General features: G+C 52.9%; 7 protein-coding genes across 7 annotated transcripts in view; 1 reads left to right on the top strand and 6 right to left on the bottom strand.

The window, feature by feature from the left end:
• Positions 1-3,326: 3,326 nt before the first annotated feature.
• On the bottom strand, positions 3,327-10,147 carry Z517_12191 (uncharacterized protein; the record flags this gene model as incomplete). The annotated part of the gene is made up of 5 exons (XM_013422605.1): positions 3,327-7,592; positions 7,643-8,265; positions 8,319-9,300; positions 9,367-9,655; positions 9,861-10,147. The coding sequence occupies 5 exons, from the start codon at positions 10,145-10,147 to the stop codon at positions 3,327-3,329; spliced, it is 6,447 nt and encodes a 2,148-aa protein (XP_013278059.1).
• A 1,039-nt stretch (positions 10,148-11,186) lies between these two features.
• Z517_12192 (uncharacterized protein) lies at positions 11,187-12,646 on the bottom strand (the record flags this gene model as incomplete). The annotated part of the gene is made up of 2 exons (XM_013422606.1): positions 11,187-12,233; positions 12,287-12,646. 2 exons carry the CDS (start codon positions 12,644-12,646, stop codon positions 11,187-11,189), a joined length of 1,407 nt encoding a protein of 468 aa, XP_013278060.1.
• A 727-nt stretch (positions 12,647-13,373) lies between these two features.
• Positions 13,374-15,159, bottom strand: Z517_12193 (uncharacterized protein; the record flags this gene model as incomplete). Its single annotated transcript, XM_013422607.1, has 4 exons — positions 13,374-13,548; positions 13,631-14,749; positions 14,801-14,917; positions 14,975-15,159. 4 exons carry the CDS (start codon positions 15,157-15,159, stop codon positions 13,374-13,376), a joined length of 1,596 nt encoding a protein of 531 aa, XP_013278061.1.
• Positions 15,160-16,271: 1,112 nt separating this feature from the next.
• Positions 16,272-17,088, bottom strand: Z517_12194 (uncharacterized protein; the record flags this gene model as incomplete). Its single annotated transcript, XM_013422608.1, has 4 exons — positions 16,272-16,640; positions 16,772-16,813; positions 16,893-16,948; positions 17,034-17,088. The coding sequence occupies 4 exons, from the start codon at positions 17,086-17,088 to the stop codon at positions 16,272-16,274; spliced, it is 522 nt and encodes a 173-aa protein (XP_013278062.1).
• Positions 17,089-17,848: 760 nt separating this feature from the next.
• On the bottom strand, positions 17,849-18,690 carry Z517_12195 (uncharacterized protein; the record flags this gene model as incomplete). Its single annotated transcript, XM_013422609.1, has 2 exons — positions 17,849-17,895; positions 17,919-18,690. 2 exons carry the CDS (start codon positions 18,688-18,690, stop codon positions 17,849-17,851), a joined length of 819 nt encoding a protein of 272 aa, XP_013278063.1.
• Positions 18,691-19,305: 615 nt separating this feature from the next.
• Z517_12196 (uncharacterized protein) lies at positions 19,306-20,568 on the top strand (the record flags this gene model as incomplete). Its single annotated transcript, XM_013422610.1, has 4 exons — positions 19,306-19,518; positions 19,584-19,773; positions 19,850-20,361; positions 20,497-20,568. The coding sequence occupies 4 exons, from the start codon at positions 19,306-19,308 to the stop codon at positions 20,566-20,568; spliced, it is 987 nt and encodes a 328-aa protein (XP_013278064.1).
• Positions 20,569-20,701: 133 nt separating this feature from the next.
• Z517_12197 (uncharacterized protein) overlaps positions 20,702-21,224 on the bottom strand; it is a gene marked incomplete at both ends in the record, with an annotated part of 4,159 nt that continues 3,636 nt past the window's right edge. The window contains one exon of the mRNA XM_013422611.1: positions 20,702-21,213. Coding sequence (XP_013278065.1) covers positions 20,702-21,213 — 512 coding nt within the window. The remainder of the gene's footprint in view (positions 21,214-21,224) is intronic.

A 21,224-nucleotide genomic window follows, 5' to 3' on the forward strand; every position in this document is an offset into this window, starting at 1 on the left:
AAAGTAACAAAGTTTACTAGCGACTGGCTAGCTTTGCGTTGGTAATCGGGATTCACGCTCACAGCTACTTCTGGATCGAGGTCCCGAAAGCCTTTGCCAGATCATTCTGGAGCGCTGGAACAGCACAAGGTTCTCACCGAAGGCCACCAGGTAGCGTCATCAGGCCGGAAGCCTTGTGCCACCAGGAACACCAAGGAAAAGACACTGACCTGACGCAAAGCCTTGCTGTATGACAGAAGATACGAGGACAGCACCGGGATCAGCATGACATATGTTTCATGGGCTAGGAGTTCCACAGCTGCCCTTGGATGCTGCTCTTCACTGCCTTGGGAAGTCCTATGCCAAGGCACGCGTACTGTAGGTTGCAGAACAACAAGTGGATGATCGTCCGGTTAGAAGATCAGTGAGACGATCCCGAAGGAAAAAGCGACCAGACATGACTTCTAATTGAGACACCTTGGTCGCCGGCGATCCAGCATTGCTCCAGTCGTCACACAGCACACAGCTCGAGAAACCGGAACGAGTAGCAGGACGTCGCCAGAAGGAATGACAACTTTGAAGGCCGATCCACAAATCAGGGCAATATTTTAGCGAATATCCCACGTTCGCCAAGGGTTCAGAAACCCCCCGCGGCCGCACGCTGTCCTGGTGGTGCAGATCATACCTCGATTAGGTCTTTGGAGATGGACCATGCTCTCTCGGAATAGGCCTTGTACCTGTACGACAGATCATTACACCATCAAACAGTTACCGACACCCATGATTGCCGGAGGATTAGGGCCGCTTACAGTTTGTTTGTGGTCGTTTCGACAAGGACACGCCTGGAACTTTATACTAACGAGGGCTATCGATCAATAGATGATATGTGGACATAGGACACCACAGAAAGTCGCTTCCACCCTGTGTCGAACCCAGTCACTACCAGCCAGCCCTGACTAAGGACTGACTCGATGACAGGGACCAGTCTAGCCGACGTGGATAGGCTGTCAGGATTCCCGGTAGGACACGATGATCAGGCATACTAGCAGCGACCATCAACCGAATAAGCGATGGTGTTCTTCCGTCGGCAGTCAGGAGCAGCAACACATCCATTGCATAATATTGACAGGGGCGACTATTACTATGCCTGTGTAAGTAGCGGGCTGCTTCGATCTGTGAGGAGGAAAGCCGACACAACATCTCGAGAGGTCAGCCACATTCGCACAGAGTACAGAGACCCCATTGTCTAGACAGGGGTATGAAAACTGTCCGCCAATTCCCCGGCGCCTCCTCGCTCCAATGTACCCACGTACCTCACGGCCAGTCGAGTTGGTCAACCCCTCCTCCAACGATCCTCCCCATTCTAATCATCCTGCTGCTACCGGGATATCATGTTCCTGCCTTCATTCTTGAGATGGAGTATGCGCGAAGGATTTTCTGGGCCTTGAGGAAGCTTGGTGCCAGGCTTGATCGGAGTGGGATCAACCAGGAGCTGCCTCCGATGGTCATTTTCACATGTCAAAAGGGCTTTGGGTCTTGTCATCTCTTCTTCCTCCCACCCGACAGCACCGAGGCACGTGTGGTCCCATTGGGCTATGTGAATCGAAAGGTATACTCGGTACTCATTCCGGTACACGGGCATCTCGCTCTCTCTCCTCGGGATATGCACTGGAATACCTCGTACGTCTTGAATCCCTGGCTACCCACGATATCAGATATTTTTGAGAGCGACTTGGGTCCATTCGGTTCTTGGGTAGGACACACACCGTGGCGTGTCACCGACCATCTTCTTGTTTGGTGCTGATATGGTGCTCACTTTCACAGCTGCCATCGCCCAGACCAAGAACGCCTGACCCAATGTCGTATTCTGCCCTGAAATGCCAAGAGGGAAAAAAATCAAAAGGTAAACGACCACGACAAGGTCGGACAGTTGGATTCAAATGCTTGTCGTCATGGACGCCGCGGCTGCACTCTCTCTGTCTGTCTCTCGTCGTGTCTTCCATGACAATGAAGCCTGTTTTTCTGTGGATTGTGACCACCTTCCCCCTTCCCTCGTTCTTCTTTTTCTCTTCTGGATTTTAGGGACTCCTTTCTCGCGGGGAGTTGATCTCTACAGCGTTGTCCGTCTGGTCGACTAATTGAGGGTTGGGGGGGGATCGAAGGACAGATGGAAGATGGACCAACGGACAGGCTGTCGTGTCTGCTGACAGTTTTCCATTGTTTGGATAGATGCCATGTTCGTTCTTGATCCCTCATCGTATCTAGCCTGTAACTCGTTGCTCGTACTCGTATGCTATAGGAGATGACGTGTAATATTATATTGCTGTGGCGATAGTCACTCCTACCGCTAGTGCATTACACTGCACTACACTACATTGCTCCCTCTGCTGTCAACGTCGCCGTCACCGTCATTGTCACCATCACTGCCACCGCCAATATACGAGTACGAGTTCCCAATCACCCACACTGTGTACTGTGTACTGTGTACTGTATATCGTATAGCGCATACATCCTCGACTCTGAAAACCGTTTCGCGCAATGTGTGAGTTCTGTGAGTATTTTTTTTTTTGCAAGTGGGGGTGCGTCGGTGGACGTGAATGTGGACAAGGTCATGGATGTGAACGGGTACATCAAGTCACAAGTCGAGGTCAAAGCTAAAGAAAGTCAAGGACGAAAAAACAAAACAAAAAACAATCCATTCCAACGTTTCTTTGAAATCTCTCCCAAAATTCTATCGAAAGTGCCAAAAAAAAAAGCAGAAATAAAAACCCAAAAGCCATCTTCAACTCAACTCGACTCAGCCCGACTCGACTCAACTCAACTGCGCAATCAGACCATGTACTGCCGAGGGGAGGACATGTGATGTTTAGCCAAGATGCACCCAGTGCCTTTAAAGCGAGGGGATGGGGAAGGATGAGGAGTATAACAAAGTAAAGCGAGGGAAGAAAGCCCCCCCCAAAAGATGGGATGAGGCTGAGAAAAGGAAGAAAGATACCAGCTTCGTTTCCCTTCCCATACCAAACGACTCCCTCTCCAGCGCCAACTGTGTCGAAAATGGCAATCTCTTCGTTTGCTGTTGCGACCGCCATGGCTTTCCCAGTGCCACAATTCTAAACCCCGAATAAACCATGAGAGTCCCGGAATAACGAGGAGAGGTGGACAATTGCTGACTTGGCCTTACCCCCACGACATGCTCTTGCAGTCTCAAGTCTATCAAAGCCAGGGGTACTCCGATCACATCTGTTTAGCTTTCCTCTTGTTGCGGATTTCCTATTTCTCTTTCCGGTATCTTCACATGCAAAGTCAGCACCTTTCACCCTGGTAGTGACATGCCTGTGATGTGAGCATCACTCGCCAGTCACACCCAGGGCCTTCTGAATGCGACTGGGTAGCTCTTCGACCATGGGCTCGCGCATCATGGTGAAGTGGTTGACACCAGGGACAGGGTCAAGACCGATGATGTTGTCGGAACCGCCAAACAGCTGCTCCCACCCAATAGGTCCAAAGTCCTTGCGGTTGAAGAGCAGCCAGTTCATGTGTGGCGGGTCATCCGGGGTCAGCTCGGGCCGCGGGTCGTTGTCATTCTTGCACACACCATCTTGCGCGTAGATGGTGTATACAGTTGGGATCTTTTCTTTCGCAGGTTCCATGAGCCGCGGTCGATAGCTACTCAGCGCTTCGATGGTCGCCGTGAAATGCGGGATAAGCCAGCCCGGCGCTTCGCCTTCCTGGCCCAGCAGTCCGATCGAGTCAAAGAAGTGATGCAAGCGAGATGGCAGCGCTTGTGGGGGCAAAGGACACGGTACATCGAGGAAGATGAGTTTTTCAACACTCTCACCCACAGCAGAGAGCTGCAAGCAGGCTTCATAGGCACAGATGCCTCCAGCTGACCAACCGCCCAGGATATAAGGACCCTTGGGCTGGCGGCGACGGATTTCCTCCAGATACAACGCTGTGACTCCTGGAATACCTCCCTCAAAGGCCTCTGGCTCCTTCATGTACGGGCAATTGAGGGCAATCAGAGCGACATCCTTGGGCGCGATTGGAGGGATCGTGGCATAGCTAATCGCCGAGCCTGAACCGTCAGGGAACATGAACACAGTCTTCGTGGCCGTCTTTGGATTTCCCTGCAACAGGACCGATGATGCTTTGAAAGCCTTGTTGGTGCCAGAGGCCGGAGTGCGCAGCTGCTCCTTCGACGGCTCAGCCGGCTTGTGGCCCTTGTTTATTTGCATTTCCGCAACCACCTGTTCTGTCGACATTTCTTCGGATTTGGCCGGGAGCTTGGGCTTCGCAGCCTCTTTAACTCCGCCCAGCGCCTTTTCAACGTCACCAAAGGTGCTGTGGTCGGTGAAGAATGAGGGTGGCAGGTCGATACCCTTGTCTTCACGCAAGGAACCCAGGATCTGAAGGGACATCAAAGAATCGATGCCGACGGCGTCTAGGTCCATGTCGGAAGTGACTTCGCTGGGGTCTATACCAGTTTCTTCGGCAATGGCAGCACGGATGGCCTCAAGCTTCTCACCATCATTTCCAGCATGTTTCTCATCACTCTGTGGGTCCGAAATCGTGGAGTTGGTATCAAGTTGGGTTGGAGTCGAACTTCCCGACGGTTCAGTCGACCCCACCGAGGACACTGTAGATGGCGATGGCGGCGTGGCATCCTTGGATTCGAATTGAGACAAAAAGTCCTTGACCTGTTTGAATGTTTCTGAATTGGCTAGCAAGGTTGACGGGATTTCGATGTCTAATCCTTCGCGGAACTTGCCTGAGATGGTCAGACTCATCAACGAGTCGACACCAAGGGCACTGAGATCAGTATCGTCGGTCAGGTCTGCGACAGGAACACCAAGCTCTTTGGCCATGATATCCAATGCGCGGCTCATGACACTTGGGCCACTAGGAGCTGCCTTTGGTGGCGTGGGAGCAGATTTCGGGGCGGCTTTCTTTGGGTCACCAGTGGTCGTCTTAGTTGAAGCAGAGGCAGCGGCCTTTGCACCACTAGCTGGTGGCAGAACTCGGTCGAGAATCTGTTTGGGTAAGTATTGGAAGGTCAAGCCGCCAATCTGGCCAACAATGTTGCCGTCCTCGTCGAAGACGTACACATCCCCGGAGTAGTCCTTGGCGCCAGGGCCTGTAGGTTGCATCCTGACATAGGAACGGTAACGCTTCGACGGTGACGGCTTCTCAAAGAAACGCAAAGAGTCCCATCCATGATTGACGTACACAGTTTGTGAAGAATCCAGTTCGTCATTTGCATTCATAATGAACCCCGCAAGATGGCAGAGGCAGTCGATGTGATACGGTGCCATGTAAAATGTGCCAGCACTGCCCGTCTGAAGTTCAATTCTGGCGGTACCTTCACGCAATGGACTGTCAAGAATGACTTCAGCCATGCCTTTGTAAGCGTTCTGGTAGTCAACTAGGACAGAGAACAACTTGTAGGCCATCTTTCGCTGGAGTCGACTGAGAGCACCAGTTTGGCCCATCTGCAACAGCCGGTCAATCTGGCTCTGCACGAGGTACTTCTGTCGAGCCAGATCGGTAGACCATCTCTCCACATCGCCATATTGAACTTCACAATAGGCGTGCTCCATGAGCTTTTGTCCTTTAGGACCAACGCTGTAGAAGGTGAGGTAGCAGACACCCTGGGTAAGATCCGCCTTGCAGTCGACGCGTAGAAGTTGCTCGCCACCCTTGAAAATGAGAGGCTTCTCTACAACCATGTTGGCACAGTTCAACGCGAAATTCTTGATTTCGGGTTGCAACTTGCGGTGAACATAGTCACCAATGGTCAGTGCCATATCTGCGTAGACCGCACTAGAGGTCAAGGCAGAGCCATTCACAAGGTGACCCTGGATCGTCTCCTCCAATTCTGGCTTCGAAATGTCGGTTTCGGTGGTTAAAGTGCCAGTTTGACCCTGAAATTTCTCTTCGACGACACGCTGGACTGTGCTTGTGCTTAGTTTCTTAGACTTCTCGCCCGCAGGCGTCTGCGCCATGCCAGGCTTGCTGAGCGTCCAATTGTTCTCGTATTCAATCCAGTAATTTGATGCGTCCCAAGCATAGGCTGGCAGCTTCAGGGTCTGTTGACAGCGGGGAAAACTTTCGTGGTAGCAATTCCAGTTGATTGTGAGACCAGCCTGATGGAGACCACAGAGGGTCGTTGCTAAGGTCTTGTAAACATCCTCATCCCGTTTTAATGACGGAAGAGCCACAGTGGTCGGGCCCAAGATTGATCTGACCATACCACCACAGATTGGGTGGCTGCCAATTTCGAGAAACTGGCTCTTATCCTTGATAGTCCCCTTGTCCTTTGCAGCTCGGATGCAACCCAGGAAATTTACCGGCTCACGGCAGTGACGTCTTAAATACTTTGCGTTGACGATTCCTTCCTCGTCGACCACAGTGCCCAGCAGTGGAGCAATGAGCGGTATCTTGGGAGCATGGTAGGTAACTCCAGCAGCGGCAGCTTCGAAGTCACCCAGAGCAGGTTCTACCTGCGCGGAGTGAAATGCGAAAGGCACTGCGAGTTTGGTACATTTCATGCCTTTGGAGGACAGAAGTTCCTTGAGCTTGTCAATGTTGGATGATTCTCCACTGATCACTGTTGCCTTTGGTCCATTGATGCAGGCGATCTCAAGTGTCTTGCCGTCAACAACTCCCTCAAGTTCCTGGACTGAGGCAGCAACAGACAGCATGGCGTGCGTGTTCATCGTACAATGTTGCACGAGGCATTTTGCCCTTGTGCCAGCTAGGAAAATAGCATCGTTGATTGACAAAATACCAGATGCTTGCAAGGCTGCATATTCCCCCAGGCTGTGGCCAACGACTGCGGCTGCTTCGATACCCCAGGATTGCCATAATCGAACAAGCGCCATTTGAACACAGACCGCTCCAGTCTGTACCACCACCGGGCTAAGCTTCTCGATTTCAGTGCTCCCATCGACCAGGGGTAAGATGGCAGGCAGTCCTTGGTTTCGAGCCAGAAGATCGAAGCGTTGAAGATCGGCTTGGAATTGGTTGTTGGTTTCGTAGAGCTGCTTACCCATAGCAGTGTAGTGTGAGCCTTGCCCAGTGAAGGCAAACACCATCTGGACACCGGAAGGAACAGGAGTTGGCTCAGACTCCAAGGATTTTCGAAGTCCTGACAGAATTCCAGGCAGATCGGAGCCGGCAACACTTGTTCTGTAGGAGTAGTGGACTCTTCTGGCTGTCGTCGTGTAGGACAAACACGGGAGATCTACAGTTTTGTCGGACATATACTCGATCAGGTTCTTTGTGTTGTCCACTAAAGCTTTCTTGGTCTTTCCAGTAACCGCAACGACGGCAGTGGAGCGAGGATCTTCGCCATCCAAAGTAGGTAGATCTCCGTCCTCCATGAGAAGCGAGGTGTTCCCTCCTGCGGCACTGAAGTTGTTCAAGAACATCCTGCGTTTGCCACCTTGCGGTCGCTTCCAGGGTGTCTCATGACCGAGAGAAATGTGTACATTGCGAGCCCCAAGATCGGGAAAGTTATGATTGATACTGCCCTTGATACCGCAATGGGGTGGGATGAGACCATGCTCAAGCATGAGGAGGATTTTGACGAGGGCAGTGATACCCGAAGCAGCCTGACCATAAAATCAGCATCATTTCTATCAGAAAGAGTATTCTAGAATACCTCTCCATGTCCAACATTCGCTTTCACACTTCCTAGATAGAGTGGGCGGTCCGGAGGACGCTGTCGATCCGCTGGGGCGAATGAGTTTAGGACCGACTCCATTTCGATGGCATCACCTGCTTGAGTCCCGGTACCGTGCATTTCGACATAGGAAATATCATGAGGATCAAGGTTAGACTCTGTGAGAACCTTCTTGAAGAGATACTCCTGAGCTCCCGCATGAGGGTGGGTGATGGAGACTGCATCAGCAGAGTGGTTGGTACCTGTACCAAGGATGACTGCAAGAATTGGATCGTTGTCCGCTTCAGCATCTTCCAACCGTTTCAGGATGACCGTGCCGGCACCGTCTCCACGACAATAGCCGTCCGCTGCATCATCGAATGTTTTGCAGTTGCCCGTTTTGGACAAGAACTGGCCACGAGACAGACCGGAGAAGATATCTGGGTTAGTTAAGACATTCAGACCACCGGCAAGGGCGGTATCGCAGTCTCCAAGCCATAGGGAGTTGCAAGCAATGTTGATTGCAGCAAGACTAGAAGAGCATGCCGTATCGACGCTGAAGCTGGGCCCCGAAAAGCCAAAATGATAGTTGATTCTTCCGGGTGCAAAAGCTCTCACACCTCCTGTCTGGGGTTAGAACTGGCAAATACCGAAACAAAGAGAGAATAGAACCAACCAGGAATAAAGTATGTTTGGATGTTTTGTCCATCTTGAATCTCTCGCCAGTCATCAGAAGTCTGGCCATAAAATGTCCCAACCCTGTCAACCCTTGTTGAAGGGGTTCTATTAGGAACAAAGCCGGACATTTCGAGCGCCTCATAAGCGGTTAGTAGAGCCAATCGGTGCATGGGATCTGTCTGAGCTGCTTCTTTAGGACTCATATTGAAGAAGCGGGCGTCAAACAAGCCAGGGTGCTCGATGAAGCAGCCATATGGTGTGTGGGTTGTGTTTTTGCGCTTGCCACTTGGATCGTAGTGTGCTTGGGCATCAAATCGGTCGGGCGGCACTTCACGGTGAACGTCAAGACCTTTTCTCAAGAGGTCCCAGAACAAGCTCGGGCTCATGGCATCAGGGAATCTGCCGGACATGCCAACAATGGCAATCTTGGGTTTGCCTAGACCTCCAATTGGCCTGGGTTCCGTAGTTTTGTCGGCGGCTTCCGTCTTGTGATTATCAACCACGATTTTGAATGAAGCCTTATGGTTCAGGGCATTGACCAGGCTGGCGGAGGCATTCTTCGCGCCTACTGGCATGACGCGGCATTGCTCTGGTTCCGCCGAGGAGACGCTGGCTACACAATTGGTACACAGCCTGTCCCAATGCAGAGGTTTCAGAAGGATGTCTTCAAGGACATCTCCGATCAGCTGGCGGAAATTGGACGCCTCGTAGGCATACTCTTTGCCATTGTTGATGATGGGAATTCGCACCTTCCACTCACTGGCACTCGTGTCATCGATCGAAGCAGCCAAAGAGACCACCGTCTCGTGACCGTAGAAATGAGGCGCATGATAGGGCCCAAAAATGGGCAGCCAAATGGGCCGACAAGATTTGAAGATGCGAGCTTCAATCAGTCTCTCCAAGTCTGCTGGAGGAGCGCTGATGGTGACCGAGTTGGTACTGGTAGCAGACACATAAGGTCGGCTGGTTGGCGGGACGTTCTGCAACAGTAGTCTGCGTTTAGGAACCAAGTCATAGCACGAAGGAGCGGCATTGCATTGGCTTACCGTTTTCTTGTAGTAGTCGTCAAGGGCTAAATACGCTGATTCTTTTCCTACCCCAGGAAAGATGGCTGCCCAACTGCTCGGCACCGACGTCTGATCAATCTCATCACACGCCTGGGTCACCTGGGATCCGACGCGGAATGCAAGCTTGAGAGCCTCGAGGCCGACAGAGACAAGCTCGCTATAGGTATGGGCGCAACTGACGGCGGCGGCAGAGAGCAGCCCGGTACAGGAGGCCACAAGTCTGGTATCTTCGGGCTTGGGATAGATTTCTGATCCATCGCCGTAGTATCTGAAAGAGAGTTTAGTGGAGAGATTCCATTGAGAGAAGTGTGGCTGATGTGGAGGAAGACGAAACAACATGATTCTTGCTTGAGGCGCAGTTCAAACTGCGCTTCAACCCCGCGTTAGGCTTGGCATGCACGTGCATCCTGGAGAGAGGAAATCCCAACACGACAACTTCCAACCTTACAACCAATTGTATGTCATGTACATACCTCAGCACAGTACCAATCTGATGGATGCACACCAATGCACTTTCGATCGCTGGATGTCGAACGCCGGCCTCCTTATATCGCCACAGCAACGTCTCGATGCTCGTGAAGCCAGGCAGGCCCCGCGTCACCGAAGGGAGATGGGTAACCTCGTCTCGTAAAGCCAAATATGCCTTTTCGATGAAAGCGCTCAGAAGAGGATTGTCGGTAACTGTGACTATTTCGCGCAGCTCGTCGAATCTTTCTTCCGACTGGTCTCCGAACAGGAGAACCTTGATGTCCCGGCCCATAGTGGTCGGAAGGTCTGCACGCGAGAATGGCAGACACATTTGTGGGGGACAGTGAATCCAGATCTGAAGGCTGAATACAATCAGGGATGGGAGTAGAGAGCGTCCTCAGCCTGTTTTTCTACTGATGGAGCCTCGCACAACAACCCTCGAAACCAATTGAGTCTACGATTTATCGGCCACCGATAACACTGGAGACATAAGACATCAAGGGGACAGGGAATTGTAAGAGCGGTCAATCTACGATGACGTCTCATGCCGTTGGTCTTTTCGCAGACACTTATCCTATGATGAACTTCGTGAGGTCTTCAAGCAGTGCTCAGGTGCATACCTTCTCCACAATCTCTCGCGTATGGCACATGCAGCACGTCAGGCGAACCATCCAAAGAGGACCGAAGCAGAGGTGAAAAGCGTCCCGATGTGTTTACTGTCCGGAGAATCTAGAATATGACGACACCGAATGCCGCCACCAGGGTCGCAGATTACTGTGTGGTTCATGGGCTCTCGTCCCCCTGTGGATCATTGTCATTTCGAACAACTCCCAATATCCACCGAACTTCGCTCGCCGGTCAATTCTCAGCATTGTGACTGTTCACACATGGCTTTTTGATTCGTGTGGGCGAACAAATCCATCCCAAATGCTTGGAAATGCACATCTGCGATCTTTTTTGCTATTCTCTTTTTCCGATGGCTCTCTGGGGATCGAGATTTGATGGCATATCTTCGCTTGTAAGTGTTGAACTCGAGACTAGAGCAAAATGACGGATCCCATGTCCAGGCCATCCATGTTCTGAAGCGGGTGGCATCAGCGGGTCTAACCTTTACTCGACTTCGCTCCTTTATCGAGATCTGACGCCCATCTTCGGCAGGAGAGATGAGACCGGTGTCGGGGGAAGAGAAGATCTGTTACCAGTCCCACATCTCGAATTGTCTACCTAGAGCTTTTGGTTGTGGCTATAGCACGGCTAATGGTTTCCCGCATGACCTCAATCCTGCAAGGCTGATCGAGAACAAATCCTCGGCTACGTGGAATCTTTCCAGATCACACCTTTACCGCTGATGCTGCCGGAGGTCCAAGCAGCGAAAGGCTCTCATTTCTGAGAATCGCGGGACGGTAGGAGGCTTCGAGAGACGACTCGTCAAGAGCCTCGCGCTGTGAGGGAGATCTTTTGTCTACCTCGAATTGCGCCCCTTTCAGTTCCTTCACTTTTGCTTTGGCTTCGTTGACCTGCCTCTCGAGGTCGTTGTACCAGATCCAATCAAATCTGTGGTCTAAATTGTTCTTGATCTTCTCGAGGTCGGTGCCGGTTTTCTCACCCTTCTTCATGCAGATCATGCCGTTTTCCCTGCTGGTATCGACGATCTTTAAAGTCCGTGGGCGGCGGATGGCGTCGAATGCGGCAAATGCGGTCTCAATGTCATCAGCTGTTTTGATGTTGTCATCCGCCAACAGCCGAGCGAGAACTAAAGCATCTTCGAATGCTTGCCCGGCACCTGCGCCTTGGTGAGGAGTGGCCGCATGTGCAGCATCGCCAATAATACAAAATCGACCACGATAGAAGGTCGCGGCCTCTGGGTGATGCCAAAGGGACCATTTCTGCGGATTCTCCAATAGCGACACCACTTTCTGCATCTGTGGTCCCGTTCCCTTGAACTCTTCCTCGACCGTCTCCTTGTTTGCTGGAATGACCCAATTGGGGTCGTCCCAGGTTGGCTGGTTCCGTGCTGCTACAACATTGAGCATGGTCCCCTTTTCGACGGGGTATGTAGTTGTGAGGGCACCATCGGAGATATTGACATTGCCGTTCTTTGCAAAGTCCTCCCCCAGAACTTCTACAGCCTTTTCCATGGGCACGAGGCTGCGGTAACCGAACTCTCCTGAATACTTCGGCTTAGCATCGGGATTGTCTGGGCCCAAGAGGATTTGACGAGTCTTGGATTTGATTCCGTCCGCACCGACCACGGCATCGGCGTCAAACAGTGTGCCGTCCTCGAAGCTCAAGGTGACACCGCCGGAAAGACTCTCCTCAATGGTGGTCAGCCTCTTGTCCATGTGCCACGTACCATTGGGCATCAGGGACACCATGTCCTAAAAATTGTCAGAATATTTGTCAGTCTTGTTTGTGTGAAGTTGGTCCAGACCTTGACCAGCAGGGTACGGTGCACGGCCTGCTGCCCAGAACCTTTGCAGTACAGTGTCGTGAGCGCGTGGTTGTCTTCTGCGTTCCCATCTCGGTACGTCATGTACACGTCCTTCTTCTCTGACATTTCGCTGCACCGCTTAAGGAAACATTCGTAAGAGTCAGGGTCGACGGCTTTTAGTGCCTCCAGGGAATTGAGAGCAAAGCTGAGACCCGCTCCGATATCAGCGAACGCGGGTGCTGCCTCAAAAACTTGACAGCTGATGCCACGGCGGAGGAGGCCCCGAGCCAAGCTGAGGCCGGCGAGACCTCCGCCAACAATGGCGATGGAGAAGGGTTTCTTGGGCCAGAAGTTGGACATGGTGAAGATCAACAAATCAAGACAATGGCCTCGTGCATGTCTCGAAAAATACTTGCTGAAAGATAACTTCAAGTTAAGACTTTGACGGTGATATATCCCAAAGTTTCATGTCCGAATGAAGCTGATGTCATTGGCATATTTATGATATCTACAATCTGTCAGAATGGACGACCTCTTGGCTTCATCGTCTCATGGGCAGCTTTTGACCGAAACACTAGACGGTGACCGAAGCCTTGTGGTACATTTGGTATTGCCATTGGTTCGAGCCGCCACTGGTCCGCTGTTGAGATTGACGTTTTGCCGACATCAGAGAGCCTCGCCGTGAGGAGCTGGCCTGCTACATGGAACTGCTTCACCTCGATCTGACGGCCTTTTTTTTTTTCGCATACCGCACGGTGATTGCCCGATACCTTTTTTTTCGGCCATGCTACCCAGCCGGTGATACCGTTTACGAATGGCCTCCACAGTAGACGAACAGCAGCTCCTTAGGTCTAAAATTCAGGAGTCTACTCGCTTCCGCTTTGTGATCAGGGCAGAAGTCTCACAAGTCAAGGCGATTCATGAAGGCCATTCTGAGTGCGTATTTCTGTCATCTAACCAGAGTTTGCATTTTGACTTGTCTACCCTCGACCGTTTTCGCCTGCTCCTCAAAGATTTCAAACTGGCTATCTTACAGTGCCAAGTCACTATCACATCCAGCAAACCTTGACTGTGGCGGCTTCCCAGCTCAGCACGATATGCCCTTGGGTACCTTTGTTGGGATCGAGAATGGGTTTCGGAAGAAGTTGCTGGGATCATATCTCTTCTTGATGCTGATCAATCGGCAGGTGTTGTTGCCGTAGAATGCCGTCAGCGGGTTGATGCTGATGTCAACATCCACATATCCAGAATAGCTAGCGTTTCTGCACGAGAGTCAAGAAAGTCAGTCGAGTCCCTTTGAAACGATACACCGCAGTTTGCCGGCTGGAAAACAAAGATACATACCCTACTTTGGGGCGCAGGAACTTTTCAAAGTCCAGCAGCCATGCCCGGTTCTGGTTGTACGCGGAGACATTCTGTGGCGAGTTCATCTCGATCCGCAGTAGAGCCTGTGCCTCTTTCAACCAGGGGAAAGATGAAGATGTGGTCGGGTCCGCGACGCCGAAGCTGGTCCATTCACCCCAGAAACCAGCCTCGTCACTCAGCACCGCGGATCGGTCGATGAGCTCCCTCAGAGTGTCGTTTGTGATAGGCCTGCTCTTCTGGGTGAAGTATGTCTTGCTGATAACACCAAAGCGGGGCCAAGGCACAGCAACGGGCTCCGATGGTATGGCTGGCGTATTGTCTAGGCGTAAAGCCGGCTGGATCGGGGCGAGGTTGATCGACTCGGTGTTGTAGACCTTGAGGAATGCTTGGTATGCTGATGTATCGTCGGTGCACCTGGTCGAAGTGTCCTGCCAGTACATTCGCGAGTTTGCCGTGCTGCAATTCCCGTCGATGGACACGACACCGTCGGCGACATCCAAAAGACCCGACGTGTTCAGAGCCGTTCGGAGTTTTTGGGTAGAACCGCCCAGGTACCAGCCGATCAGGTGGGTGCGGTTGTTATAGACGTTCAGCTGGGTGGTAAGTTCCTTTGGCGCAGTCGGAGCCCAGTCAAGCCATTTCCTAGCCACCTCATAACGGGTATCGGAGTTGTTATAAAAGCCCACGACCATGGCGGATCGCGGCAGGGTGAGAATCTTGACGGTGGCCTCGACGATGAAGGCATACTGGCCACCACCGCGGGCAGCGAACCACAGATCTGGATGGGAGGTGGGAGAGACGGTGACAAGCTCGCCGCTGGCCAAGATGGCCTTGAAGGAGAGCACCTGGTCGACCGCAATCCCCAGGGCTCGATGCTGAAGGCTGTATCCTCCCACACCGAGATATCCCCCGAGGGCCACAGTTGGGCAGATGCCCCCGAGAAACGTCTTGTTCACCACGCTCAACTCTGTGTATATCTGTCCAAGGTTTGTGCCGGCCCCGATGGTCGCATTGCTGAGGTCACTGGAGACATTGACATAGCTGAGAGACGAGACATCGATGACCAGAGAGCCATTGAGTGCCGACCAGCCTTCGAAACTGCATCGACCTGTCAGAAAGAGTGGGCAGTAAGCGTTTGACGGTGCTTACTGGTGTCGTCCTGACCGAGGAACGGCCTGGTACCCAGTGCTGTTGGCGCAACCCATCAAGGCGCCCACCTCTGTGAAACTCTCGGCGAAGGCAATCATAGCGGGAGTCTCTGGCTTGCTTCAGAGCATTGTAAGTCAGTGGTTTCCTACACGAGGAGCCTTTTAAGATACACACATGATGGCGCCGACATAGGCATCGTCCCAGGTCGCGTTTGCGGGCGATTGCACACGCTCCGCGACATTTCCCCCTGCGGCCAGAGCACCGCTGACACACTGCTGCAGTGCCCTGAAATTATAGCCTGGAGCTGCTAGGGCGGTGTTTGCGAGCAGCACGCATGTGGAGAGGGATTTCCAGAACATTTCTGCGCGAGTGACAAACAAGGGTCTCGACACCACGAGAACTGCAAAGAGAACAGGCGTCGGAGAAAGACAAACTTGAGCAAGACGGCCGAAACAACAAGAATGAAACAGGTCGCGCCAGATGACAGTCTGTGTTTACGCGCCTTCTCTCACCTTTTAAAGAAGCTTGGAAGGTTGGAGCTGGACCAGTTCATCCGAATCGTCCAGCTCAGGAACGGAACAGTCCATTGTCATTCGTAGTACATGGATAGGCATTCGAGCTAGGTTGCCTTTCCCTGTGTGGTGTTGGGTGGTGGTGTGGAGACGTCGGTCACCGAGGGCGTACAAGGCACTCGGTATGGAGGTCCAGCTGGGTCGTTCGTCCCACGTTGCTCGCCAACGTCATTTGCCCGTGCCTAGTGACTTTTGGAAGAATTTCCCCTGTGGGAGATGGAATGCCAGCGTGCCCATCGGTCATGGTGATACGCAGCTTGGCACCTGAGGGGGGAGGGAGTGACAGATATCTGGCGACCGGTGAACATGCGCGGCAGTCTGCATACTGACCGGTAAGTCCTGGGTGCCTGGATACCTTGTGTCACCGTTATCAATCCAAGACGCCTTCGATGTGAATCCTTCCCCCGTCAAGAATCGTCAGTTGGTCTGACTTGTATCGAGACACGCTGCTTCGCCAACGGGTGGCTTTGGCTCCAAATCGACACTGAGGAGAAAAGAAAATGGATGTGTTCTAAGCAGCGATACCTAATCTCTACTCCAGACATGTCCACAATAGAGACTAGAGCAACCAAGTATTGGAAGAGAAGTCTTGGGATTGAGCCTGACAATCAGTATGTAGTGATGGTGGACTGGACGAGGCTGAGCTCAACCAGGGGGGGTGGATGGGAGGGTGGGGCGCCAAGCAGTTCCCCTTTTATACCCCCCCCCCCTCCCCGGCCCAACTCCCACTTTGCCTAGCAATGCCATGGTCGTCCCATCATCATATCACCACCACCATCAGCGCACCCTTTGGACTTGTACGAGGTGAACACGACACAAGTGATAATATGGCCCGTATGCGAACCACTTGCACCCCGCATTTCCCATTTTTACTGGTATGATATGATATGGTACGAGAACTACTCCTTCCCCGCCGCACCGCGAAAGACGTGTTCGAAATCAAACTCGTTCCAAATGACCTTTGTCTTGATGCCCGCCCACTTCCACTGCCCGTCGATCTTCTTGTAGAAGGTGGTGACGGTGCCGTGGCCGTGGCCCTTGACGGCGACGTCCCTGCGCCGCACGTCCTCGAACCGCTGGTGCGCCGCGCGCGACTGGTGGTGCGACACCATCTCCACGTCCGACACCTTTTCCCACTTGGTCGCGCCGATCAGGTGCTGCGACGCGACGAGCTCGTCGCCCAGGAACAGCGGGTCGCTCATCATCGCGATGTACTTTTCGGCGGGGAGGTCGGTGAATTTCGCGTTGTTGACTTTGTCGTAGTCGATCTGAACACCAAACAATCCCCGGTTCAAGGGGGGGGGTGGGGGTTAGTGTGTGTGTGTGTGTTTTGTATGCCTTTCCAAGAGTGGACGAAGAGAGAGAGAGAGAGGGAGAGTGACAGGGATGATGGTCATACCGTGAGTGTCGGGGCGATAATGTCCATCAACCCGTACCAGTTCTGCTTGCTCGTCAGTCTTGATTTCCTGAACACCAACACGGGAAATTCCGGGAACCGGAATGAGGGAGTACTTCAGTACCTTGTTATCATAGCAGTCTGCCCACTCGTACAGCACGCCACTACAATCAAGCCACTCTATCTCGCCCAAATCAGCCATTTGCAGCCACGACAAGACCCAGTCATGGGCCCCAGAATCCCTTCAAGAAGGTCGAAAACTCACCATCAAAAGTGATTCTCTCTTTGCCAATGGGGCTCATGGATCCGATCGAGCCCATTGTCGCGGATGGCAGTCGATATGTTGAAGGTTCGAATCAGAAGCACAAGAACAAGCCAAATGGGGATTCTTTCAACCATGTAAAATGCGGCACTGTTGAGGCCCAACGAGAGGCGAAACCCGTGTTTTATCAAGTCGGCACTGTAATACTCAATGTCATAGCGATCAACGTGGCGGGTCGGGTGGTTCTCCACTGCCTCACGGCCAGCCTCGCTTCGGTCACCGTTTGGCGTGTCCGTATGTAGATACAGACAGGTGTGTAACAAGCATTGAAATCCTCGGCAGGCGATCGGTGGTCTTCTCCTGCAGGAAAGTCGTCACAAAAGGTGGATCAGGGCCTTCACGGCGATGTATGCGATGTGCATGTTGATTGTTCGAGATCTCGGTGATCTGAGTAGCTTCTTATCGGGAGGCAACACTCGCTGCGCATCGAGATGGTAGATCGGCGTTACCTGTTACCTCTACTGTGCTGCAAGTGGGTTCATAGGTCTCACTGGTAAAGGCAATCTGTCTAGGCTAGTGCAGCCGCAGTTCTGTGCAGATGAGTGGCTAAGGGAGGAATAGGAAGTGTTCAAGTGTATGATTGTAAAACTATCTGTTTAATGCCTGCGATTTCATGGTCACGAGAAGATCTATTCTGTATGTGGATGTGATGTGGGTGTTGTGTCCTTCATACGAGGTACATAACCCAGACTGGCGAAGCATAATCGCTCTTCCATAAACCTAAGCTAAGGCCCCCCCTGAGACGGTGATGGTTTGTCCTAGACGGAGATGTAAGCTTCTCTACTTTGCAGACTATGCGGATAGTCTTAGCAAGGGTCAAACACTCACCATTGATCCAAACCCCGTCCTCGCTGGCCAGGAACGCAACCACTCGCGCAATGTCCTGCGGCTTGCCCGTCCTCTCCAAGGGGTTTCGTGCCGCCACCCACTTCGAAATGTCCTCGGGCGTCCACGACGGATTCGCCCCCGGGATATACTTCCAGCCCGCTTCGGCGGCCATGTCGGTGTCGACGCCACCGGGGGCAATGACGTTGACAGTGACCTTCTTGTGTCCAAACTCCTTGGTCAGGCAGCGGCCGAAGGCCTCGACGGCCACCTTACTGCCGGCGTAGAGGGCATGCTCCTTCATGCCGACGTGGGCCGAAATGGACGACATCATCATCAGACGGCCACCTTCTCGGAGGAATTTGTACGCGTTCTGCGCGACGAAGAACTGCCCGCGCGTGTTGAGGGCGAAGACTTGGTCAAAGGCCTCGGGCGTGATTTGGTCGATGCTGCCAAAGTGCTCGCGCCCGGAGTTGGACACGACAATGTCGATGTGGCCAAAGTGCGCCTGGGCCTTTTCAAACAGCTGCGCGATCTCTTCTGGTCTCGAGATGTCGGCTTGGATGGCGATTGCCTGGGAGCCGTTGGCTGCGATCTCGCCGACCACATCGTTGGCGTGCTTGGAGCTTCGGGAGTAGTTGACGACGACATTGGAGCCTCGTTTCCCCAGCTCGATGGCGATACCGCGACCGATTCCTCGTCCAGAGCCCGTCACGATGGCTACCTTGCCATCCAGACGGGAGGCGGGGATTGGTTCTCGAACAGTGAAAGTCATGGTGGCTGAATGAGTTAGATGCCTCTACTCTAAGATGTATGTACCGTAAGAGCAATTGAAGGGCAAAACTTCCAATCTCTTTGTATAACATCATGTCGACGCTTTAGCTACTCTTTGTTTATTCTTAACAGGATGTCGCAATACACTTTCCTTCTGGTCATTCGAGATCGAACTGCCAAAGACATTTGTGGGACTTCATGGTCGTTGACCGAAGACTCATTCCGATTGGTCCGACACTGACTTTGTAATACCTTAACATGACCTCTACTCACAACGGGGGTTGACCTTCTTTGCCGAACGCCGAAGAAGCCGCTCAATACCATCATCAGACATGTGTCAATGCGCGATCTTCGACGCAAGGGATCGCACCAAACCCGATACCAGCTTGACAGAAGACGACACAAGGCATGGCAAAGAGGTCTCCTTTTGGACACATGTCATCACCCACCATGGCGATATTTAAAAGCCCAAAAGCACGTCGGCTGCAAGACGGGGAGTTATTTCATCTGTCAATCGTCTCTCACTGTCCTGCCTCAAAAATCGAGACTATATTTCTAGATTCTTTTCACCCGTTGTCGTATATCCATGGGCATTATCGATAGCATCCGCTCCAAGATGTCCAGCACCCACACCAACGGCCATACCATCGGCCACTCCAAAAAGGTGCTGGTGGTCTTTGGCGCCACGGGCAAGCAAGGCGGCTCCGTCATCAAGTCGGTGCTGGGCGATCCCAAGACGGCCTCGATGTTTTCGATCCGCGCCATCACCAGAGACCCGTCCAAACCGGCCGCGCAGGAATTGACCCGGCTGGGGTGCGAGTGTGTTTCGGTAAGAGAACCCCATCAGGGAGGGAAATGAGTGAGTAAGGATAACTGAGATGATTCTACTCGCAGGCCGACCTTGACAACAAGGAGACTCTCGTCCGGGCTCTCCAGGGTGCATATGCTGTGTACGCCGTGACTAACTTTTGGGAGAAGAAGACGGAGGCGGCCGAGATCCAGCAGGGCAAGAACATTGCCGACGCGGCCAAGGAGTGTGGTGTGCAGCATTTGATCTGGAGCAGTCTGATGAATGTCACCAAGCGTGAGTCACCCCTCCTCCATATATCATGAGGCATGGGTATATTCCGAACTACAGACAGCTAACTAATGATAAACAGTCTCGGGCGGCAAACTCTCCAAGGTCGCCCACTTCGACTCCAAGGCCCAAGTGGAAGAATACATCCGCGAGCTCGACATCCCGGCCACCTTCTTCATGCCGGGCTTCTACATGTCCAACATCCCCGGCCAGAGCCTGAACAACATGCAAGGCCCATACAACTTTGCCCTCCCGATCCCCACGGACTCGCCCATCCCCCTGTTCGACGCCGAGCACGACACGGGTAAATTCGTCAAAGCCATCCTCGTCCACCGCGACGACGGCGTGCTGGGCCGCCGCATCTACGGCGCCACGGCGTACTACACGCCGGAGCAGATCCTGGCCGAGTTCCAGGCCGTCAAGACGCGCGACGGCCAGGGCGGCGCGGCGCGCCACGTGCCCGAAGAGGCGTTCAAGAAGGTCCTCGCCGCAAAGGGCATGCCCGAGCCCATCCAGGACGAGATGCTCCAGAATATGCTGCTGATGCCCCAGTTTGGGTACTACGGCGGTGCCGATCTCGCCAAGAGCCATGCCGTGAGTCTTCTGCCCCTTTTCTCCCGTTCTGCTCCCTACTCTTTCTTCCCGGTTCACCCCTCACTCTTCCATTTCATCATTGTTGGGGATTGGCTAACGCGAATTTCTCTGCCTCCTTCCTTGCTTGGCCGCCAGATCCTCGATGAACCTCTCACCACCTGGAAAGACTTTGTCGCCCGCTCTCCCGTGTGGGCCGAGGTGCATTGAATGAGTTGAGTTGAGTTGGTGTCAGAACCAGGTCAGATCAAGACGGAGCTTGGAGACAAGACACAAATATCATCTCTGAGAGGGAGGCGTGGAGACTGATGGGTCCTGCAAAGTACATGTACATCCGTATCCATCAGATGTGTATCTTTCCGTCTCCATCATCGACTCCCCATGCCTCTGCCTCTGCCTCTGATTCTGTCTGTGCCCATTGGTATCCTTCCACCCAACCTTCCGCTCCTGTCGCATACGTGTCTCGTGGCCCTGACTGCTCAACGGGAAGAGCCTCTGAGGGTTCTGCTTGTGGAGTCATCGTACTCGACTCCGATCCTGTTGGCTGCTGCTCTGGGGACAGTGGTGGCCCTTCTCCCTGGTAAGACATGAGTAGCTTGACCACGTCCTCGGACTGGGTCTGAATCGCATGCCATAGTGGTGTCCGACCATTCTTGTCCTTAGATTCTCGATCGGCACCATACTCGAGTAGTAGCTTCACGATCGCCTCGTGCCCGCTCTCAGCTGCGAACGATAGTGGTGTCCGACCATAATCATCTTTAGGTTCCACATTGGCACCCTGCTCGAGTAGTAGCTTCACGATCGCCTCGTGCCCGCTCTGAGCTGCGAACGATAGTGGTGTCCGACCATAATCATCTTTAGGTTCC

The sequence above is a fragment of the Fonsecaea pedrosoi genome (assembly GCF_000835455.1).
Source record: "Fonsecaea pedrosoi CBS 271.37 unplaced genomic scaffold supercont1.9, whole genome shotgun sequence".
Taxonomy (NCBI): domain Eukaryota; kingdom Fungi; phylum Ascomycota; class Eurotiomycetes; order Chaetothyriales; family Herpotrichiellaceae; genus Fonsecaea; species Fonsecaea pedrosoi.